The 19,651-nt window shown below is 44.5% G+C and overlaps 3 protein-coding genes across 3 annotated transcripts; 1 reads left to right on the forward strand and 2 right to left on the reverse strand.

Moving 5' to 3' along the window:
- Positions 1–15: 15 nt before the first annotated feature.
- Positions 16–3,169, reverse strand: LOC112075642 (CCN family member 1; the record flags this gene model as incomplete). The annotated part of the gene is made up of 4 exons (XM_024142606.2): positions 2,891–3,169; positions 1,641–1,854; positions 553–969; positions 16–194 (listed from the first exon to the last, which is right to left on the reverse strand). Coding segments are annotated over exons 1-4 (861 nt in total), but the record flags the coding sequence as incomplete, so codon positions are not given.
- A 4,973-nt stretch (positions 3,170–8,142) lies between these two features.
- Positions 8,143–12,449, reverse strand: LOC111982055 (uncharacterized). Its single transcript, XM_024013594.3, has 2 exons — positions 11,447–12,449; positions 8,143–10,809 (listed from the first exon to the last, which is right to left on the reverse strand). Exon 2 carries the CDS (start codon positions 10,593–10,595, stop codon positions 9,528–9,530), a length of 1,068 nt encoding a protein of 355 aa, XP_023869362.2. The 5' UTR covers positions 10,596–10,809; positions 11,447–12,449; the 3' UTR covers positions 8,143–9,527.
- A 5-nt stretch (positions 12,450–12,454) lies between these two features.
- LOC112075641 (thioredoxin, mitochondrial) lies at positions 12,455–19,285 on the forward strand. The gene is made up of 4 exons (XM_024142603.2): positions 12,455–12,547; positions 13,140–13,402; positions 17,976–18,099; positions 18,350–19,285. The coding sequence occupies exons 2-4, from the start codon at positions 13,140–13,142 to the stop codon at positions 18,464–18,466; spliced, it is 504 nt and encodes a 167-aa protein (XP_023998371.1). The 5' UTR covers positions 12,455–12,547; the 3' UTR covers positions 18,467–19,285.
- Positions 19,286–19,651: the final 366 nt, after the last annotated feature.

Consider the following 19,651-nt stretch of genomic DNA (forward strand, 5'->3'; position numbering starts at 1 on the left):
ACACACACACTTTACCTTGACGGGGATGGACATGGAGCTGCAGGGCCGGATGTTGCACAGACGCGTCTCCTTCACAAGCTTACACCGGGCATTGTCATTGGTGACACGAGAGGACACGGCCATCCCACAGCTGCGTGAGCATTGGGACCAGCTCGTGGTCTGGACCACACACTGCCCTCCAAACTGCCTCCATGCTGGACGGAAGGAGAGAGTGGGGGAGAGAGGACCAGAGGGAGAGGCACAGAGAGATGTAAGCACACTGGCCTCATTCACAGAACAGGCAACACTGACGCATAGAGGAGGGTGATTACAGAGAAGGAAAAGCTGGACGACAGAGGTATATGCTGTGAGAGAGTGGTGTGTGTGCCTCTGGTGCACAAGTAGTCAGTGGAAAACATGGCGCACTGACACACACACAAACACACATGCAGGGGAAAGGCTAGGAGTGCACAGTGGGTCTGTTTGTGAGTCGGGGGCTAAAACACAAACATAGCGTTTACTGCAGGGAGGAAACAGACGGCACTAAGGCAACATCACGGCGCCCTCTCTTACCCGCCAGGTGCTTGTGCCCGCGCAGCTTGTCCCACTTCTTCTCTACCTCCACCAGCTCGTTTCCCATGGTATCCTTGGGTTTGTAGTGGTACGGCTTTGGGTATGGTTTGTAGGGGTAGGCAGGGTAGGGCATGAAGGGGAAAGGCGGGTAGGCTGGAGGCAGTGCGTGCCGTTGTACTGGGGGTACAACGGATGAGCCCTTGTGGCAGTCGATACTGAGACAGCACTGCCCAGGCACCTTGACCAGGCGCGGCGCAGGGCAGGAGGGCGATGCCAGGGGCACATGGCTGGGGCACAGYYGCACGCAGCCCACCGCCCCGTCAATGCACGTACACTGGTGCTTGCAGCCAGCCTGGAAATTCTCCCCGTTCTGGTAGATCCGTCCGTTGTATTCGCAGGAGCGACCCTCAAGCTTCGCTGTTAGGGAAGACATATTTTTAAAAAGGAAAGACAATGATGTCTGTATGTAGAAGGATCTGAGGTATCACTAGCCTATGGCCATGCCTTTGGTTTTATTGCTTAAAACACAATGAGTTCAAGTTGAGTGAGGAAATGAACAAAGTGGAGGAGAGGGACAACAGAGACAAAGGAATAGAGAGAGAGAATGGGCACATCAACAAGAAAGGTCCAGAACTAATTGTGTATTAGAAGTAGGAAGTGAAATGACAGTAGAGGAGGTAGACACTCTATCCCTAGTTTAATGAAGGAGCCTCTATTCTTAGTCCAGAGAGGAATTTTGACTTGTTTACGATGTCGTTCCACTTCAATCCCTCTGCGAGACTCCCATACAACACCCCCAAACACCCTCCTTTATATAGAAACCACCCCCCCTCACATAAAAATACCCCTGTGTGTGTCTGTGTGTGCGCGCGCATGCGGCAACACACGGACCTAGATAAATACATTCTGCCCCCTGCTCTCAGCAGTGTGGCTCAGGAAGATGCTCTCTCTTCTAAACATGGCACCAATTTCAAACGCCAGATCCATATCAAAGACAACCAACATTCACTTTTCATTGAATCCATACAACCCCAGACTAAACTCAACCCTCATGAACCCTGACAACCCCGTTTGTATTGTGTACATACCCCTGCAGATGCCATGAGTGTGGCCCACATCATTGCCATAGTTACACTCCAGACCCTTGTGGTGGTCACAGGGGTGTGAGTCGTGGCAGTCCTGGTTGAGCTGGGCAGCACACACCTTACAGCAGCCACAACCGTCAGGTACAGAGCTGACCCCCGGGGGACAGGAGGGGGGGCCAGCCGGACACTCACACATCACAGGGCAGCCAGCACTCACCTACAGGGGGCAGGTTGGAGGGAATGGTGCAATACAGAGGATTGAAAAAAGTATTTCAATGAGGGCCGTTCATAGCCTAAACATTAATAGAACGAGGAACTGTTTGTTTCAAGTGGAGTCAGGCTACACAGAGCACAGAAGATCTTCAAAGTGTGTTTGGCTTAAATATTCACTAAATACCCAGTAGCACCAACCCCCCGGGACACTTTCCCACCCTCTGTTGCTGTCGCCTTCCTCTTGGCAGGGATGAAAGAGAAATTCAATGTGACCCCCTCCCTGAGTCCCAACACCACAGCCCCCCCATAACCCTGATAAAAAGGTTTTGGGTCAGCCTGTCTACAGTTGGATAAGACTATCCAAAGTATACCTCTGCTGCCATGCCATCCTGGGCCAGGGGGATTGAGTGGTGGGGCCTAAATTGTTTCCGCACAGCAGGTTCCATCTATTTCCAGACCTGAATGTGTCACTTTTCATCTCAGTTTGGGAGCCCTAATTGGGTCCTTGTGTGCCACTGGGGTTTAAAGGGCAGTAGTGGTCCATTATTCCAATGATATTCAGGAACCCAGGTAAAACATYAGCACTTGAGTCAGGTTAACATCATCTGTCATGTGATGCATTAGAGTCAGATAACTACGCTGTTCCTTTCTGTCTCTATCTTAGTGTATAGAAGACACTGTGGTCAACATCACTTTCATTACAGAGTACAGTACCCTACTTCTTTTTCTGGAAACAGATTTTAGTAGTGGGGTGGCCCCATCTGGCCATAAATGTTCACTGTAAAATGTAAAACGACAGCATTTACTCAACTGTAACATCAAATTCACAGTGCCTTCACATTAACGCTATATTCAGAGACCCAAAACGTATTTCTTATTACGCTGAAGATAGAGGACCAGTACGCTTGTCGGTGGTGCAGTCTGTTGACTACCCGCCACTGTGCTGACAAGAGACCGAACCGACACGTGAACTTCTATTTACAATGTTTACACAAGCTTGGCTGAAGCCAATATAGTACAAAAACATTTCATACACTTACCAAGGCAATAGTCGTCATTTGAAACAGAACAAGCAATACTAACGTCCTCATGTTGTCAAATGACAATTGAATGAAAAAATAAAGAAAATATATATTCTGTCACAAGAAGATAATTGTTGTTTTAGTCCACGAACAAAACCCCACAACGGGAACTGTCAAACAAGGCGCAGTAATTCCAAAATGAATGTGTAGTGTTCTTCATAGAATATCAACACCTGCACATTTCAATCGATTAATTTTTGCAGCTCGGTTATATATTACCCCCGTGCTTTTGTTGCAGCTCCGCCTACCACAGTCGGTCTAGCCAATTAAGAGGCGGGCATGAGGCCAGGGTATTCCAAACCGGGAGGAGGGGTTTGAGGCGTGGCCAAATATGAATGCGTTCATTCATAAAAAAAATGAAATCTGAATTACTACATTCCAAAGAGGACCTGGCTTTTGGTGTTTATTTATTTATGTTTGAATTAAAATAATATTATTGATGCTTTTAAGTTGTTTTCACACGCATACCTCTGTCCAGCTGTTGTTTTGTGAAAGGCAAGATAAATATACTCAGCTGGCTAGTGTGTGCTACATTAGTACTGGAACAGCCATAGAAAACAGTTAGGAATTTGGTCCCCTTCTTCTTTATAAAAATACTTGACGAGGAGAGCGAGACGGATAAAGTATACATATAGATGGGCGTGTAGACGTTTCAGTGGAATTATCTCTGATATACCAAAATATTGCACAAGTCTATGAAGATGATGGTGGAAATGATAGCGATAACTCCCCTTTCAATCCATCACTCTCTCCTCCTTCCATATCCTGTCTGTCGTCAACATCCAACTCTACCCTTCATAGATTCCCTTGGTGCCCCTCTACGTGGCCTTCATTCGTTGCTCTCTCTTTCTCTCACAGACATTTATTGAAGGAGGGAGTGTGCTAAAGGTCTAGTGGTGGTGAGTCCAGACCAAAGCAGAGCGGATGGAGGTGAGAACAGTCGGGCTAATCCAGGGCTCGCTCCCATGGACACGAACACAGGAAGCTCTCGGTTTACCTGAGCTGGTACACACTTTGACCACATAGTGTGCCCTGTTACACACTGATACTGTGTTAAGAGTTAGACACACATACCACAATCCACTGACACACTGTTAAACTACAGCAATCATGCAAACATACAGTACCCGTCAAAAGTTTGGACACACCTACTCATTCAATAATTTTTCTTCATTTTTACTATTTTCTACATTGTAGAATAATAGTGAAGACATGATAATTATGAAATAAAACACATGGAATCATGTACTAACCAAAAAAGTGTTAAATCAAAATATATTTGAGATTCTTCAAAGTAGCCACCCTTTGCCTTGATAACAGCTTTGCACACTATTGGCATTCTCTCAACCAGCTTCATGAGGTAGRCACCTGGAATGCATTTCAATGAACAGGTGTGCCTTGTTAAAAGTTAATTTGTGGAATTTCTTTCCTTAATGCATTTGAGCCAATCAGTTGTGTTGTGACAAGGCAGGGGTGGTATACAGACCATGTCCATATTATGGCAAGAACAGCTCAAATAAGCAAAGAGAAACGACAGTCTATCATTACTTTAAGACATGAAGGTCAGTCAATCTGGAAAATGTCAAGAACTTTGAAAGTTTCTCCAAGTGCATTCACAAAAACCATCAAGCGCTATGATGAAACTGGCTCTCATGAGGACCGCTACAGGAAAGGAAGACCCAGAGTTGCCTATGCTGTAATGGATAAGTTCATTAGAGTTAACTGCACCTCAGATGGCAACCCAAATAAATGCCTCACAGAGTACAAGTAACAGACACATCTCAACATCAACTGTTCAGAGGAGACTGCATCAGGCCTTCATGATCAAATTGCTGCAAAGAAACCACTACTAAAGAACACCAATTAGTAGAAGAGACTTGCTTGGGCCAAGAAACACAAGCAATGGACATTAGACCGGTGGAAATCTGTCCTTTGGTCTGATAAGTCCAAATTTGAGATTTTTTGGTTCCAACCGCCGTGTCTTTGTGAGACGCAGAGTAGGTGAACGGATGATCTCCGCATGTGTGGTTCCCACTGTGAAGCATGGAGGAGGTGTGATGGTGTGGGAGTGCTTTGCTGGTGACACTGTCAGTGATTTATTTAGAATTCAAGGCACACTTAACCAGCATGGCTTCCACAGCATTCTGCAGCAATACGCCATCCCATCTGGTTTGCGCTTAGTGGGACTATCATTTGTTTTTCAACAGGACATTGACCCAAAACACACCTCCAGGCTGTGTAAGGGCTATTTGACCAATAAGGAGAGTGATGGAGTGTTGGATCAGATCACCTGACCTCAACCTAATTGAGATGGTTTGGTAGCAGTTGTACTGCAGAGTGAAGGAAAAACAGCCAACAAGTGCTCAGCATATGTGGGAACTCCTTCAAGACTGTTGGAAAAGCATTCCTCATAAAGCTGGTTGAGAGAATGCCAAGAGTGTGCAAAACTGTCATCAAGAAAAAGGATGGCTACTTTGAAGGAAATATATATATTTTGATTTGTTTAACACTTTTTTAGTTACTACATGATCCCATATGTGTTATTACATAGTTTGTATGTCTTCACTATTATTCAACAATGTAGAAAATAGTAAAAATAAAGAAAAACCGTTCATAGAGTAGGTGTGTCCAAACTTTTAACTGGTACTGTACACTGACACGAACTGTGACGACAAAGTGTGCCGCATTACACACTGTTTTACTGAAGACACGCAGACTGTACACACACATACACACACACTCCTTTATCCTCTTCCCACTCAATCCATCTCTGTCTCTTCCTGACTGTGTAATGAGGTGATGTAATTGGTCAAGGTAAGAAGATCCCCCCCCCCCAGCGAGAAAAAATGGAGGGTAATAGATGGACACACTCACAGCCATGTTGTTGTTTTCATATTTCCTCAAAGCTTAGGCTACCATGACTCATCAAAGGACGTGTCCTTTCCACTGTAGTCTGAACTGGTCCCACCCAACGCATACATACACTTTCCAATATAACACCAACAGAAAACACACACGCACAGACACTCAAAATTCACACACACACACACACACACACACACACACACTTCTCTCTCTCTGAGATGGATATTCACGCATAGACATTGCAAATATTCAATGACCTTTCTGCTGACCTTTGCATTCTATGTTGACAGCAAACGTCAACTGGTAATAGCTAAAGTGACACTGGTTTGTTTTCAGATCTTTGACTACTTCAGTGGAAATCCCTCCCCGTTTATGATCAAATGGAATTGACGGCGGTAAGTGGGAAGGTAAAGGGGGAGTGGAAGGAGTGGAAAAAAGATGGGCGGTGGCAGCTGAGAAAGAGATCAAACATTATATTTTCATAAACAAGTCTGTGGAAATCATTGGAGGCTGCTGAGGGAAGGACGGCTTATAATAATGGCTGGAACGGAGCGAATGGAATGGGAAGGGAAAAGGGGGTACCTAGTCAGTTGTCCAACTGAATGTGTTCAACTGAAATGTGTCTTCCGCATTTAACCCAACCCCTCTGAATCAGAGAGGTGACGGCATCAAACCATGTGTTTAAAGTATTTGATACCATTCAACTCATCCTCCCCAATTAAGGTGCCACAAACCTTCTGTGGTGGAAATAGAAAAAGAGAGGGAGAGACTGAGAACAGAGGTAGAGAGTAAAGAAGGGGGGATAGTTCTGTGAGATCACTGAAAAGAAAGACGAGGTCTGCCATTTCATGACTGGCAGTTCAGACCTAATTCCTCCATTACCAACTTTTATTCCAAAACAACAAGTTGGTTCCATGAGAAAGGTAAAACAGAGATGGTCAGCTGGAGGGAAGGCATGGGGTGTGTAAGAGGGATAGATGGTGTGTTTAAACCACAAGAGGTTGATGGTACCTTAATTGACCATGTTGTTGTCATGTTGTGCTGCTACCATGCTGTGTTGTCATGTGTCGCTGCCTTGCTATGTTATTGTCTTAGGTCTCTCTTTATGTAGCGTTGTCTATCTTGTTGTGATGTGTGTTTTGTCCTATATTTTTATTTTATGTATATTTTTAATCCCAGCCCCCACCCCGTAGGAGGCCTTTTGCATTTTGGTAGGCCTTCATTGTAAATAAGAATTTGTTCTTAACTGATTTGCCTAGTTAAATAAAGGTTAAATAAATACAAAAATACAAACAATCGGGGAGGACCGGCTTGTGGTAATTGTTGGAGGAATTGGTGGAACGGTATCAAACACATAACCATATGCCATTCAATTTGCTCCATTCCAGCCATTATTATGAGCTGTCCTCCCCTCAGCAGCCTCCACTGGTTTACATATGCGAGGCGAAGGGGGAAGATTAGAAGAGAAGGGGGACAGGTGTGGAGTGTTCGTTAAAGTCAGGAGGGAGCTCTTGCTTGTCACACCTGTTGAGGTGCATTCTGTTACACAAACACACACAGATATTTTTGTGCACTAAAACTGTATGTATATGGCCTGTGATCGCTCAAATCACATCAGCATTGGGTGTGTGTCTCAATGCTGGCACATGGGAAGGGGCAGGGTGACTGGGAGCGAGAGAAAGAACACAGCCTGTTCCAAAACAAGTGAAGAGAGAGGTTATGGGAGAGGGAGAGAGAAAGAGGAAAGAGAGAGAGAGGAATTTAAGTCCCACAGTTATTTTTAAACCTAGAACAGGAACTCTTCTGTTGACTTCCACACTGGTAGAAGAGTAGAGCAGCACGGAGGAGACGGAGAGGGCAGAAACACACACACACCTTCGTGCACCTGCACATGTGCACGCCTCTACTGCTACACACTATCAGGTTTAGCTCCCTCCATGAATTTACATCCTTATGCAGGTACACTTTACTACACTACAGTATGTGTGCATGCACATATTCACACTCACTCTTAAACACATCGCACATTAGTATTATACTGTACATGTAAATATGCTTTCCTATATATCAACAGTCTGTGTACACTTTCACTCTTCACACGAAACATAGACCAAGTAGTCATTCATTGCAATCAAACAAAGCCCTTTTCAAATAGCTATGCATTTGAAATCAAACAATCTCCTAATTGATGATAATTTAAGATGTATAGAGGGAAAATAAAGAGCAGACAGAGGTCTAAATTAGAGAGCTTGCGTCTGGACAGAGAGAGAAAGGCTCTGAGTCTGTATACAGCACAGATGAAAGAGCAGAAACAGTGAAAATGAAGAGACTGAGAAAAAGCGGACTTGGACTTTGGTTTCTGTTTCACTTTAATTTAAATAAGTACAAGGCCATTTACTGTACTTGCCCTGTTGGGAACAATTTAAGCTAACAACAGCCATTTTACTGTGCCATGTACTATATGTGTCACCAGGCCATTATGAGTAAGGACATTGGSGTTTGGCGAGGACGAGGCTTGGATAAAACCCAGATAGCACCCTGTGAACAAAGAGTATACACTTTCTCATTCATTATTCCTTTGTTTGGGGGTGACATAAAATCTCAGCCTCACCAATGGTTGTACTGGGCCCACTGTCCTGTCTGTRRTGTGGAGWGAATGGACAAGGAGGGAGAAGGAATGAGAGGAAACAAGCTAGACCAGTTAGCAGTCCAAAAAAMAGGTTGCTGCTACATGTGACACGGGGCCTTATAACAGCTACGTCAATGGTTACCATTAGCCTAGCGCTRGGGTCAGCTTGGTGARGAYTGAGGTCAGGYGTGGCACGCACTGTGGGCTCAAGGAACGTAACAAGGTCAAAGGGCATCGGAAACTGGGTCACCTGTGCCTGTTGATCAGTTGTAATGAAGCTTACTGACTCTGCCCACCCCCCCGCCTCACCTCACCTCTAAGATGTCACAGAAAGCACCCTTGTTCTCGACCTCGCCCCTCTGCTGGGACCCCTCAAAAATCCCAGATATCCCTGCAATTTCCGGTGCAATGTTTGTTTGGCGGCTAATGGGAAAGGGGCGGGTGGACTTAAAAAAAAAAAGAGCCTGACTCACAAACATTTTGGGCTGTGTTTGAGGGTAAACACATAAACGGCAGGCTGTGCGAGGCGGGCAGTGAGGAGGACTGAGACGCCGGTGTTCTGGCCCTGACACGCCGCTCCCACCACAGGCTGCACACAGAGCACAGCACTGTTCAGGCCCCAACCGACACCTCAAAAATAACATGGGCCTCCTCTCTGATCAGGGGAGGGGGCCCTCTGCGGGGGATATCTGGACACGGTCTATAGACGGACAAGGCAGGGCACACCATTACTGAAACACTGAGGTTAGTTCACTTGTTGATGTTAATCCTGAGAAACAACAATGCCCTGGATCTTTCAAACTATACATGCTACTTTTAATGCAATTGAAATGTGACAGGACAGCATATCCTTAGAAACTATTCATGTGATTATTTGTAAAGGACGTACAGTATAATAGGCAAGAGCAACATACATTATACCTGGATAAGACTTGTTAAGGATGTGTAGGCGTAATGAGCTATATGCAAATACATTATATAACCTTACATAAGCTAAGTATCAGTCAGAATATGCCGAAGTAACAAGACAGAAAACTGCATACAGCATAAACACAAATGGGCCTCTTGAGTTGAGAGACCCCTTTCCTTTGCTGGACAATATCACTTCCTCCTGAACGGGAGAGAGTGGAGGAGGGGTACAGGCAAGGGATGGAAGGGGGCGTGTGGGGAGGTGCATGGCGAAGGTGGTGGGGAGTTTTCGGGAAGCAGCAGGGGTACATGCAGGAGGGAACCAGACTGACAGATAGGCGGGAGGAAGTGGGGGCGTCTGTCTCTCCTGTGGTTGGCTGCTGGATGTGAATACCCCTCTCTGTGTCCAGCCATCCTCTCTCTGAACCCACTCTGCTGCTGTTTACTTCTGTTGGGGGAAGTGGCCTCCTCCTCTCTATCTCTAATCCCCAGACTCTGTAACCACTGGCACAGTCCACCATCTCCCTCTGTCTCTGGGGTGAAGGACGGGACATATCTGTCATTGGCTTGGTCCTCTCCTTTACAGTCCAGCCTCCTCCTTCTCCTCTTCACCTTCTGCTTCTCTTTCACTCCTCCCTCTCCAGTCCCAAGATCATCTCGCATTTTAAGAGGAGACACTGCTCTGCCCCATCTTGCCCTGCCTTTGATATGGGTCCTTAAGGGTGGGGAATCCTGAGAAAAAGGCTGTCCGCCCTGCTGTCTGCTTTCAGCACCGACTATGAATGAGAGTGTATCTGTGAGAGGTCCTGTTGGTGGTTCTAATACAGTGAGCCCATGTGCACTCATGAGTCTCTTGGGCTGTGTTTGTGTCTCTGAGTCTGTGTTTATGTGAACGTCCTTCTCTGACACTACGTCATTGTGAGTCAGTTGATGTGGGAGTGTGTTGATGTGGGTGCCTGACAGTAAATCTTGGAGGGTGTGTGTTCCTGAAACCGCGCCGGCGTGTGTATTCGCAGGCAGCACCGCTCTGGATCTGCGGAATATGGAGCGGAGACGTCGGTGGGGCGGTAGGCTGGCCGACAGCCCGATGCTGCGGAACAAAGGTGGGGGGCGGAGGGTGATAGAGGGTCTCATCTCTTCACCCGTCCTCTGGAGCATTACATCTGCTCCTCTCTCCTCCTCCCCCTCTTTGAGGTGCCTCCAGAAGTCATCAGATCTGTCCCCACGTTCAAACTGCCAGTGTCGGGAAGGCTGGGACATTCTACCTTGTTACAGGTGGAGGTAGATGGGAGACTGTGTTTAATGGTATTGGATGGGGTAAAACATTTCACTTGGTAAGATGACCACCTCTGGTTGATATGCTCAGGGAAGACCTCTTGTTAGACTTTTCCTAAATGTAGTTAGTTTTTAAAAAATCCTGAAGTCACTTCACCAATGTCCGGATAGGTCAAAACATCTCGTTCAACAAGGCACCCTGTAAGTAGGCAGTGGATACAAATGTACAGAATTAACACAGAGTACCGGAGGTTGGTGGCACCTTAATTGGGGAGGATGGGCTCATGGTAATGGTTGGAGGGGAATTAGTGGAATAGTATCAAATATATCAAACACGTGGTTTCCATTTGCTCCGTTCCAGCCATTATTATGAGCCGTCCTCCCCTCAGCAGCCTCCACTGACACAGAGTTATTCAGAGTTAAGTCATCAAAGCTATTGCACTACATCCAGAGAAAACAGTCCGTGTCCAAGAAATCACTGTGACATAATACAGCAGTGGTGAAACAGAGGAGGCTGGTGGTAGGAGCTATAGGAGGACATGCTCGTTGTAATGGCTGGAATGGAATAAATGGGACGGTATCAAACATATCAAACATATGGAAAGCACAGGTATGACTCCGTTCTATTAATTCCATTCCAGCCATTACAATGAGCCTGTCCTCCGATAACTCCTCCCACCAGCCTCCACTGCTGTGAAAAGACAGAATAATAAACACAGAGAGGAAAGGACAGTCAAAGAGAAAACATTGAGTGCAGTGCAATGATTATGTGTACAAAAGATAATTCATGGTAAGAAGTACTACAGGTCTACAAAGAATAAGTGCAAGCCACTCACAGGGTCAGGTGTATTCTCTCTGCCTTCTCAGTTCTCAACTTCAGGAATGAGCTGGCTTTGATTGAATATCCATTCATTGTTAATGCAGCAGTCTGGTCCTTCTGTCCACATCATCATCAGCAGCAGCAGCAGCAATGCCTTGCCCCCATTTCTGAATCCATTGTCTGTCTGTCTGTCTGTCTGCTGTCTACTCTCCTCTCAACACTCTCCTCTACTCTACTCTCCTTATCTAGTCTCAGTCTCCTCTGCACCTCACACACCCACATCTCTCTACCTTTCATCCGGTGGCCATCTGACATGAAAGGTGGTCGAGACAGCCTCACTTCTCACTTTCATTTTAGTCTCCCCATCAATTATGAATGAATGGTTCTCTGAAGAGAAAGGGCCAGCATGCTACCCATATTGATAATTTCGCTTAGGTGAATTTATAGATGCCTGAGCTCAATGCAGTGAACTTTGTAGGCAGATAGCCTATAGCGGTTTAGAGCGTTGGGGCAGTAACCGAAAGGTCGCTGGTTTGAATCCCGGAGCCGGCAAGGTGAAAAAAATCTACCGTTCTCTCCTTGAGCAAGGCAGTTAATCCCCAACAATTGCTCCCCGGGCACCGATGACGTAGACGTCGATTAAGGCAGCCGCCAGTACCTCTTTGATTCAGAGGCGTTAAATGCGGAATGCATTCAGTTGTGCAACTGACTAGGTATCCCCATTCTCTTTCCATCTGTTACATCTTCAAGATTGAAAGCAGCTCCTTATGGTAATTTTGTATGGGTATCCGCAATATTTTGCGCTGTATGATTAATTGACAACGGTAGACAATAATATCTCCTTCTGTGTCAGATTCCGTGTGGTGAGGTCTCCACGATTTGCAAAACCACCTCACCTACTCTATCTCGAGAACTCTTACCTCGAGGTCTTCCCATTGTTTTGCAAGAGAACCTTTCATAACCCTTCAAGTGCACTGGCGCCACTGTAGTTCTGAATTTTAACTCGTGGCGGCGCTACTCGCTCAAATTTAAACATGAGACCCACAAATAATCTGTGCGTCCTCTTATCTGAACTGTAAACGGAAGTACTTCATACAGTACGATAGTGTACAGAACGGTAAGTGTTTTGTGTTATTTGTCTGTGTCACTACAATGATATTCTGGGTGACATTGGCACGTAATGGCAGTAGTTTTGCTCCGGTTTGTGGATGTGGGCGTTTTATAATGGGAGGACACAGGCGCGTGGAAAGAGAGAAGGAAGACGCAGGCAAAGTCACACGGAGYTTATTCGAAGAAAAATCTAAGCCTATTTCGTAAATACTCACACAGTGGTTGCGAAACACGACGCCGTTTTATTGGATGGTCAAGCCACTAGAAAAAGAACTATCTAAAAACTCTGGTGGTTTATTGCCGTATCAGCAGTTGTCAGTGAAGTTAGCTAACGTTAGCTAGCTAGGGAATCTGTTTGAATCTAGTTCCCTGCTGTTTATGTTATGCATAATAGCCACAAAGCCAGCCATCTCTCACACACCTACACGTTACTGTATGGTGGTAAACAAGAATGTCTTGCATAGGTGTCCTTCCTCCCCCTGATGTCACTGTCCAACCATAGTAGCTCTGCCTGAGTAGCGGCCCTGTTTTGATTATGGTGCCATGAAATTACATTTATCAGTCTTCTGTTCTCTTCCCCCATTTATGTCTCTTTTCAGATGGCTCACCGGCTGTTAGTCCGTAGAATTTGGACCCTCTCAGTAAAAGACCTTCGCTGTCTCCCGGCCTCCACCTCCTCCTTCTCTACCTCCATGCGTTCCTCCACTACCCCTCTATCCTTCATTTCCCCCAAACGCACTCTGCCCCGCTCCCTGCCCCACACTTCCCGCAGAGAGGTCTCCTTCAATGTGCAGGACCATGAGTACTTCACAGAGAGAGTCATCAACAGTGACCTGCCTGTGCTTATTGACTTCCATGCCCAGTGAGTAGCTAATAGATTCATTCATGAAGATGTTTCATGGACCCCCAGAGGGGATATTAGGRTCCACTTACAGCATTTACAAACTACCCTCTAATGAGAAAGCAAAGCCCCTAGGAGACAATACATGGAGAAGCATCTATGTCTGCCTGTTGAAATTAGACTACTGAGATGACAGCAGGAAACAACTTTTATAGCAGGTATCAAATGATGCTTTGCAACCATGCTTGTAAACCTGACCATAGCTTTTTCAACAATGCACCCAACACGTGAATGTATTTATCAATTATATTAATTGACATAATATGCTCAACAGCTTTCCTATTGTAAGACTAAAGCATAACAGTGAAAGTTGTGACTGAGTCCATATCATGTGTGATATCAACACCTTACCCATACTGTATGTGTCTGGCTGCATGGCTTGACATCTGATGGTGTTTCCATTGGAGGTAGATCATTTGAGGTTACACAACAAGAGGCAATGCCAGGACAGCCACATTGGGTTCATGCTCTTCTACAACATGTGTCAAACTCATTCACGTAGGGCAGAGTGCCTGCGGGTTTTCGCTCCTCCCTTGGACTTGATGAATGAAGGTCACTGTTTAGTAAGGAACTCCCCACACCTGGTTGTCTAGGTCTTAATTGAAAGGAGAAACCAAAACCCAGCAGACACTAGGCCCTCCATGGAATGAGTTTGACACCCCTGCTCTAGAAAATTACACACAGCCTGAATATATACATACACACACAGTGGCTTGCGAAAGTATTCATCCCCCTTGGCATTTTTCCTATTTTGTTGCCTTACAACCTGGAATTGAAATAGATTTTTTGGGTTTGTATCATTTGATTTACACAACATGCCTACCACTTTGAAGATGCAAAATATTTTTTGTGAAATAAGACAAAAAACAGAACTTGAGCATGCATAACTATTCACCCCCCCCAAAGTCAATACTTGTAGAGCCACCTTTTGCAGCAATTACAGCTGCAAGTCTCTTGGGGTATGTCTATAAGCTTGGCACATCTAGCCACTCAGATTTTTGCTCATTCTTCAATGCAAAACTGCTCCGGCTCCTTCAAGTTGGATGGGTGCCGCTGGTGTACAGCTATCTTTAAGTCATACCACAGATTCTCCATTGGATTGAGGTCTGGGCTTTGACTAGGCCATTCCAAGACATTTAAATGTTTCCCCTTAATTAAACCACAAGTGTTGCTTTAGCAGTATGCTTAGGGTAATTGTCCTGCTGGAAGGTGAACCTCCACCCCAGTCTCAAATCTCTGGAAGACAAACAGGTTTCCCTCAAGAATTTCCCTGTATTTAGCACCATCTATCATTCTTTCAATTCTGACCAGTTTCCCAGTCCCTGCAGACGGAACAACATACCCACAGGATGATGCTGCCACCACGCTTCACTGTGGGGATGATGTTCTCGGGGTGATGAGAGGTGTTGGGTTTGCGCCAAACATAGCGTTTTCCTTGATGGCCAAAAAGCTAAATTTTAGTCTCATCTAACCAGAGTACCTTCCATATATGTTTGGGGAGCCTCCCACATGCCTTTTGGTGAACACAATGTGTTTGCTTATTTTTTTCTGAAGCAATGGCTTTTCTCTGGCCACTCTTCCGTAAAGCCCAGCTCTGTGGAGTGGACGGCTTAAAGTGGTCCTATGGACAGACTCCAATCTCCGCTGTGGAGCTTTGCAGACCCTTCAGGGTTATCTTAGGCCTCTTTGTTGCCTCTGATTAATGCCCTCCTTGCCTGGTCCGTGAGTTTTGGTGGGCGGCCCTCTCTTGGCAGGTTTGTTGTGGTGCCATATTCTTTCCATTTTTTAATAATGGATTTAATGGTGCTCTGTGGGAAGTTTCTGATATTTTTTTATCACCCAACCCTGATCTGTACTTCTCTACAACTTTGTCCCTGACTTGTTTGGAGAGCTCCTTGGTCTTGCTTGGTGGTGTTGCAGAACAGACAGGTGTATATATACTGAAATCATGTGACACTTAGATTGCACGCAGGTGGACTTTATTTAACTAATTATGTGACTTCTGAAGGTAATTGGTTGCACCAGATCTTATTTAGTGGCTTCATAGCAAAGGGGGTGAAAACATACAGTTAAAGTCAGAAGTTTACTTATACTTAGGTTGGAGTCATTCAAACTCGTTTTTCAACCACTCCACAAATTTCTTGTTAACAAACTATAGTTTTGGCAAGTCGGTTAGGACATCTACTTTGTGCATGACACAAGTAATTTTTTCAACAATTGTTTACAGACAGATTCTTTCACTTATAATTCACTGTATCACAATTCCAGTGGGTCAGAAGTTTACATACACTAAGTTGACTGTGCCTTTAAACATCTTGGAAAATTCCAGAAAATGATGTAATGGCTTTAGAAGCTTCTGATAGGCTAATTGACATAATTTGAGTAAATTGGAGGTGTACCTGTGATGTATTTCAAACCCTACCTTCAAACGCAGTGCCTCTTTGCTTGACATCATTCGAAAATCAAAAGAAATCAGCCAAGACCTCGGAAAAACAATTCTAGACCTCTACAAGTCTGGTTCATCCTTGGGAGCAATTTCCAAATGCCTGAAGGTACCACGTTCATCTGTACAAACAATAGTACGCAAGTATAAATACCATGGGACCATGCAGCCGTCTTACCGCTCAGGAAGGAGACGCGTTCTGTCTCCTAGAGATGAACGTACTTTGGTGCAAAAAATGCAAATCAATCCCAGATCAACAGCAAAGGACCTTGTGAAAATGCTAGAGGAAACAGGTACAAAAGTATCTATATCCACAGTAAAACAAGTCCTATATCAACATAACCTGAAAGGCCGCTCAGCAAGGAAGAAGCCACTGCTCCATAACCGCCATAAAAAAGCCAGACTACTGTTTGCAATTGAACATGGGGCTGAAGATCCTACTTTTTTGAGAAATGTCCTCTGGTCTGATGAAACAAAAACAGAACTATTTGGCCATAATGACCATCATAATGCTAGGAGGAAAAAGGGGGAGGCTTGCAAGCCAAAGAACACCATCTCAACCGTGAAGCACGGGGGTGGCAGCATCATGTTGTGGGGGTGCTTTGCTGAAGGAGGGACTGGTGCACTTCACAAAATAGATGGCATCATGATGAGGGGAAATTATGTGGATATATTGAAGCAACATCTCAAGACATTAGTCAGGAAATTAAAGCTTGGTCGCAAATGGGTCTTCCAAATGGACAATGACCCCAAGCATACTTCCAAAGTTGTGGCAAAATGGCTGAAGGACAACAAAGTCAAGGTATTGGAGTGGCCATCACAAAGCCCTGACCTCAATCCTATAGAAAATTTGTGGGCAGAACTGAAAAAGRGTGTGCGAYCYAGGAGGCCTACAAACCTGACTCAGTTACACCAGCTCTGTCAGGAGGAATGGGCCAAAATTCACCCAACTTATTGTGGGAAGCWTGTGGAAGGCTACCRGAAARGTTTGACCCAAGTTAAACAATTTAAAGGCAATGCTACCAAATACTAATTGAGTGTATGTAAACTTCTGACCCACTGGGAATGTGATGAAAGAAATAACAGCTGAAATCATTCTCTACTATTATTCTGACATTTCACATTCTTAAAATAAAGTGGTGATTGTCACGAACCGGCTCAAAGCCCGTAACAAAAGGGAGACAACGTGGAGATCAGGAGTAACAAAATATATATTTATTAAATAAAGTAACTAGGTATAATATACAATGGTGTGTGTAATCAGTAATCAGTAGTGTAAGTGAGTGTTTTGCATGCATGAATGTGATAATGCAGGATGTTGAAAGATGCTAAAACAAACAACCAAAAAAACACCAAGAAACACAACCAAATCTATAAAGGTGTCTGCATGGAGAGAGTCTCCTCCATGAATGGGGAAGTGGTGCATTTATCCTATGACAGTGGGCCCAGGTGTTTCCCATGTAGCTGACGACCCTCCCAACTCCGCCCACCGGCATCCTAATAAGGAAACAAGAACAAAGAGAGAATACGGCAGACAGAGTGGGAGGGTCGTCACATGATCGTAACTGACCTAAAACAGGGAATTTTAACTAGGATTAAATGTCAGGAATTGTGAAAAACTGAGTTAAAATTTATTTGGCTAAGGTGTATGTAAACTTCCGACTTAAACTGTATGCACACACCACTTTTTCTTTTTTTATAATTTTTTGAAACAAGTGATTTAAAAAAATAATAATCTTCACAAATTTGGACTTTTTTTTGTCAATTACATTAAATCCAAATAAATCTATTTAAATCACATTTTGCAATGCAAAAAAATTGGGAAAATGCCAAGGGGGTGAATACTTTTGCAAGGCACTGTATATACAGTAAACATGATACACATGACCTTGATATGCATAGTGGTCAGTGTTGACCTTGTTTATGTTTTTGCAAACTTGTTGACATTGTCTTGCTAGGCAACAATTTAATGTTATTTTCAGGTTCTATTCTGTACTCCCAGATATATATTTTGTGGAGACTATTGATTGAAATTTCACGAATACCAGTATTATTAGTTCTAACCAGACATCCCATGTTTGTTCTATAAAGGTGGTGTGGTCCCTGCAAGATACTGGGGCCAAGATTAGAGAAAGCTGTCGCCAAACAGAAAGGCAAAGTTGCCATGGCAAAGGTCGACATAGACGATCACACAGACTTGGCCATTGAATATGGGGTAAGTGGAAGCTGTTGACATTATTGATTGATATTGCAAATGTTAGTTAGAAAATGTGACCTTCTTTCCTCCCTTCCTTGAAGTAACTCCTGATCTAAAATGATGGGATTTGTGAAAGCAGGGATTCCACTACATAGTTTACAGCAACCCCATCAGATCAGGGATTACTAGAAGGAAGGATACATTTTGTTCTGGAACAGTGCCTTTGACTGATGTCATTGTGGTTACTGACCTCTACTTCTCTCTACAGGTATCGGCGGTCCCCACGGTAATCGCCATGCGAGGAGGCGACGTCATCGACCAGTTTGTGGGAATCAAAGATGATGAGGCGCTGGACTCGTTTGTCAGCAAGCTTGTTGGACAATGAACATGTCAATCACATCCCTGTGATCCAACCCCTTATGACCCCATTGTTGTCTGAGCCTGGTCTGGTCCTCAACGCTGCACGGCCATGTTGAACCTGTTAAAACAACTAACAACCCACCCACCACCTGACCACAATCCCACCTGACCACAACCCCACCTGGCACACGCTCACACCCATCCCTAAACTCTCTGCTTTGTATTATTCTGTCTGTCTATTGTCTAGTGATGGGTGTGTGCTTGTGTACTTCAATTCCCCTCTTTATACTCATATATTGCTCCCATCTTGCAGCGGTTTCCTCCCTCCATCAACCTGTAATATAATGGCCCCAACCTGTAATATAATGGCCCCACCCTGTGGAAACTAGTAGAGCAGCCTGAGCCAGTGTGTACCAGTTTACTACAATAGATTGTTTAGGATGGGCGACTACACTGCTGTACTTTCCTGCATTGTATTGGGGACAAGTCGTTTAGTATTAAGTGGGGAGGGACGTTAACAGGAAATGTGATATTGGTGAATGAGCTGTGATGTCTCTCTTTGCAGTTCCTGCTTTAGTCCACTCGAGGGCGGCCTTCCCCTAGCATTGTAGGCACGGTCATTTTACACCATTATGCCTAATGTGAGAGTGGAATGTGTCTGACATGAGTGTGTCTGTATGGATATATCTGTGTATGACTTTCTCAGTCTTTCTCAGTCTTGGTTTTGACTGAGAAATTTGAGATAAGTGGGAAACACAAATATGGTTATATGGGTTCGATTTAGATTTTATTTCAATAAACTATGTAATATGACCAAGAGAATAAATAAAGGATATTAAAGGTTTTCTATATTTGGAGTGTGAATTGGTTTGTGGTCTGATATTACATGCGGTAAAGGACTAAATCATGAGGAAGTGGTTTCATAGTAATATTGGAGGCCTTTGACCTATATATGACTTCTTTAGCTGTAAAATAATCATCTTTATAACTTTATTTTATTTTCGGCGGTATGTAAATTATGAAGTTTACATCTAATCAGTTGTGGTAATATTTCAGCCATGTGATTCCCTTGTTAACTATGTGGGCAGTCTAGTTAGGGGAGTGGTGATGGAATGTTGACTAAGGATGATGGTGTGATGTTTGTTTGCCTGGGAGGCAGGGATGTTTTCTGTCACAGATTAATTGACATATTTCTTTCTAGTAGAATGGG

This window comes from Salvelinus sp. IW2-2015, unplaced genomic scaffold, assembly GCF_002910315.2.
Source record: "Salvelinus sp. IW2-2015 unplaced genomic scaffold, ASM291031v2 Un_scaffold3311, whole genome shotgun sequence".
NCBI lineage: Eukaryota > Metazoa > Chordata > Actinopteri > Salmoniformes > Salmonidae > Salvelinus > Salvelinus sp. IW2-2015.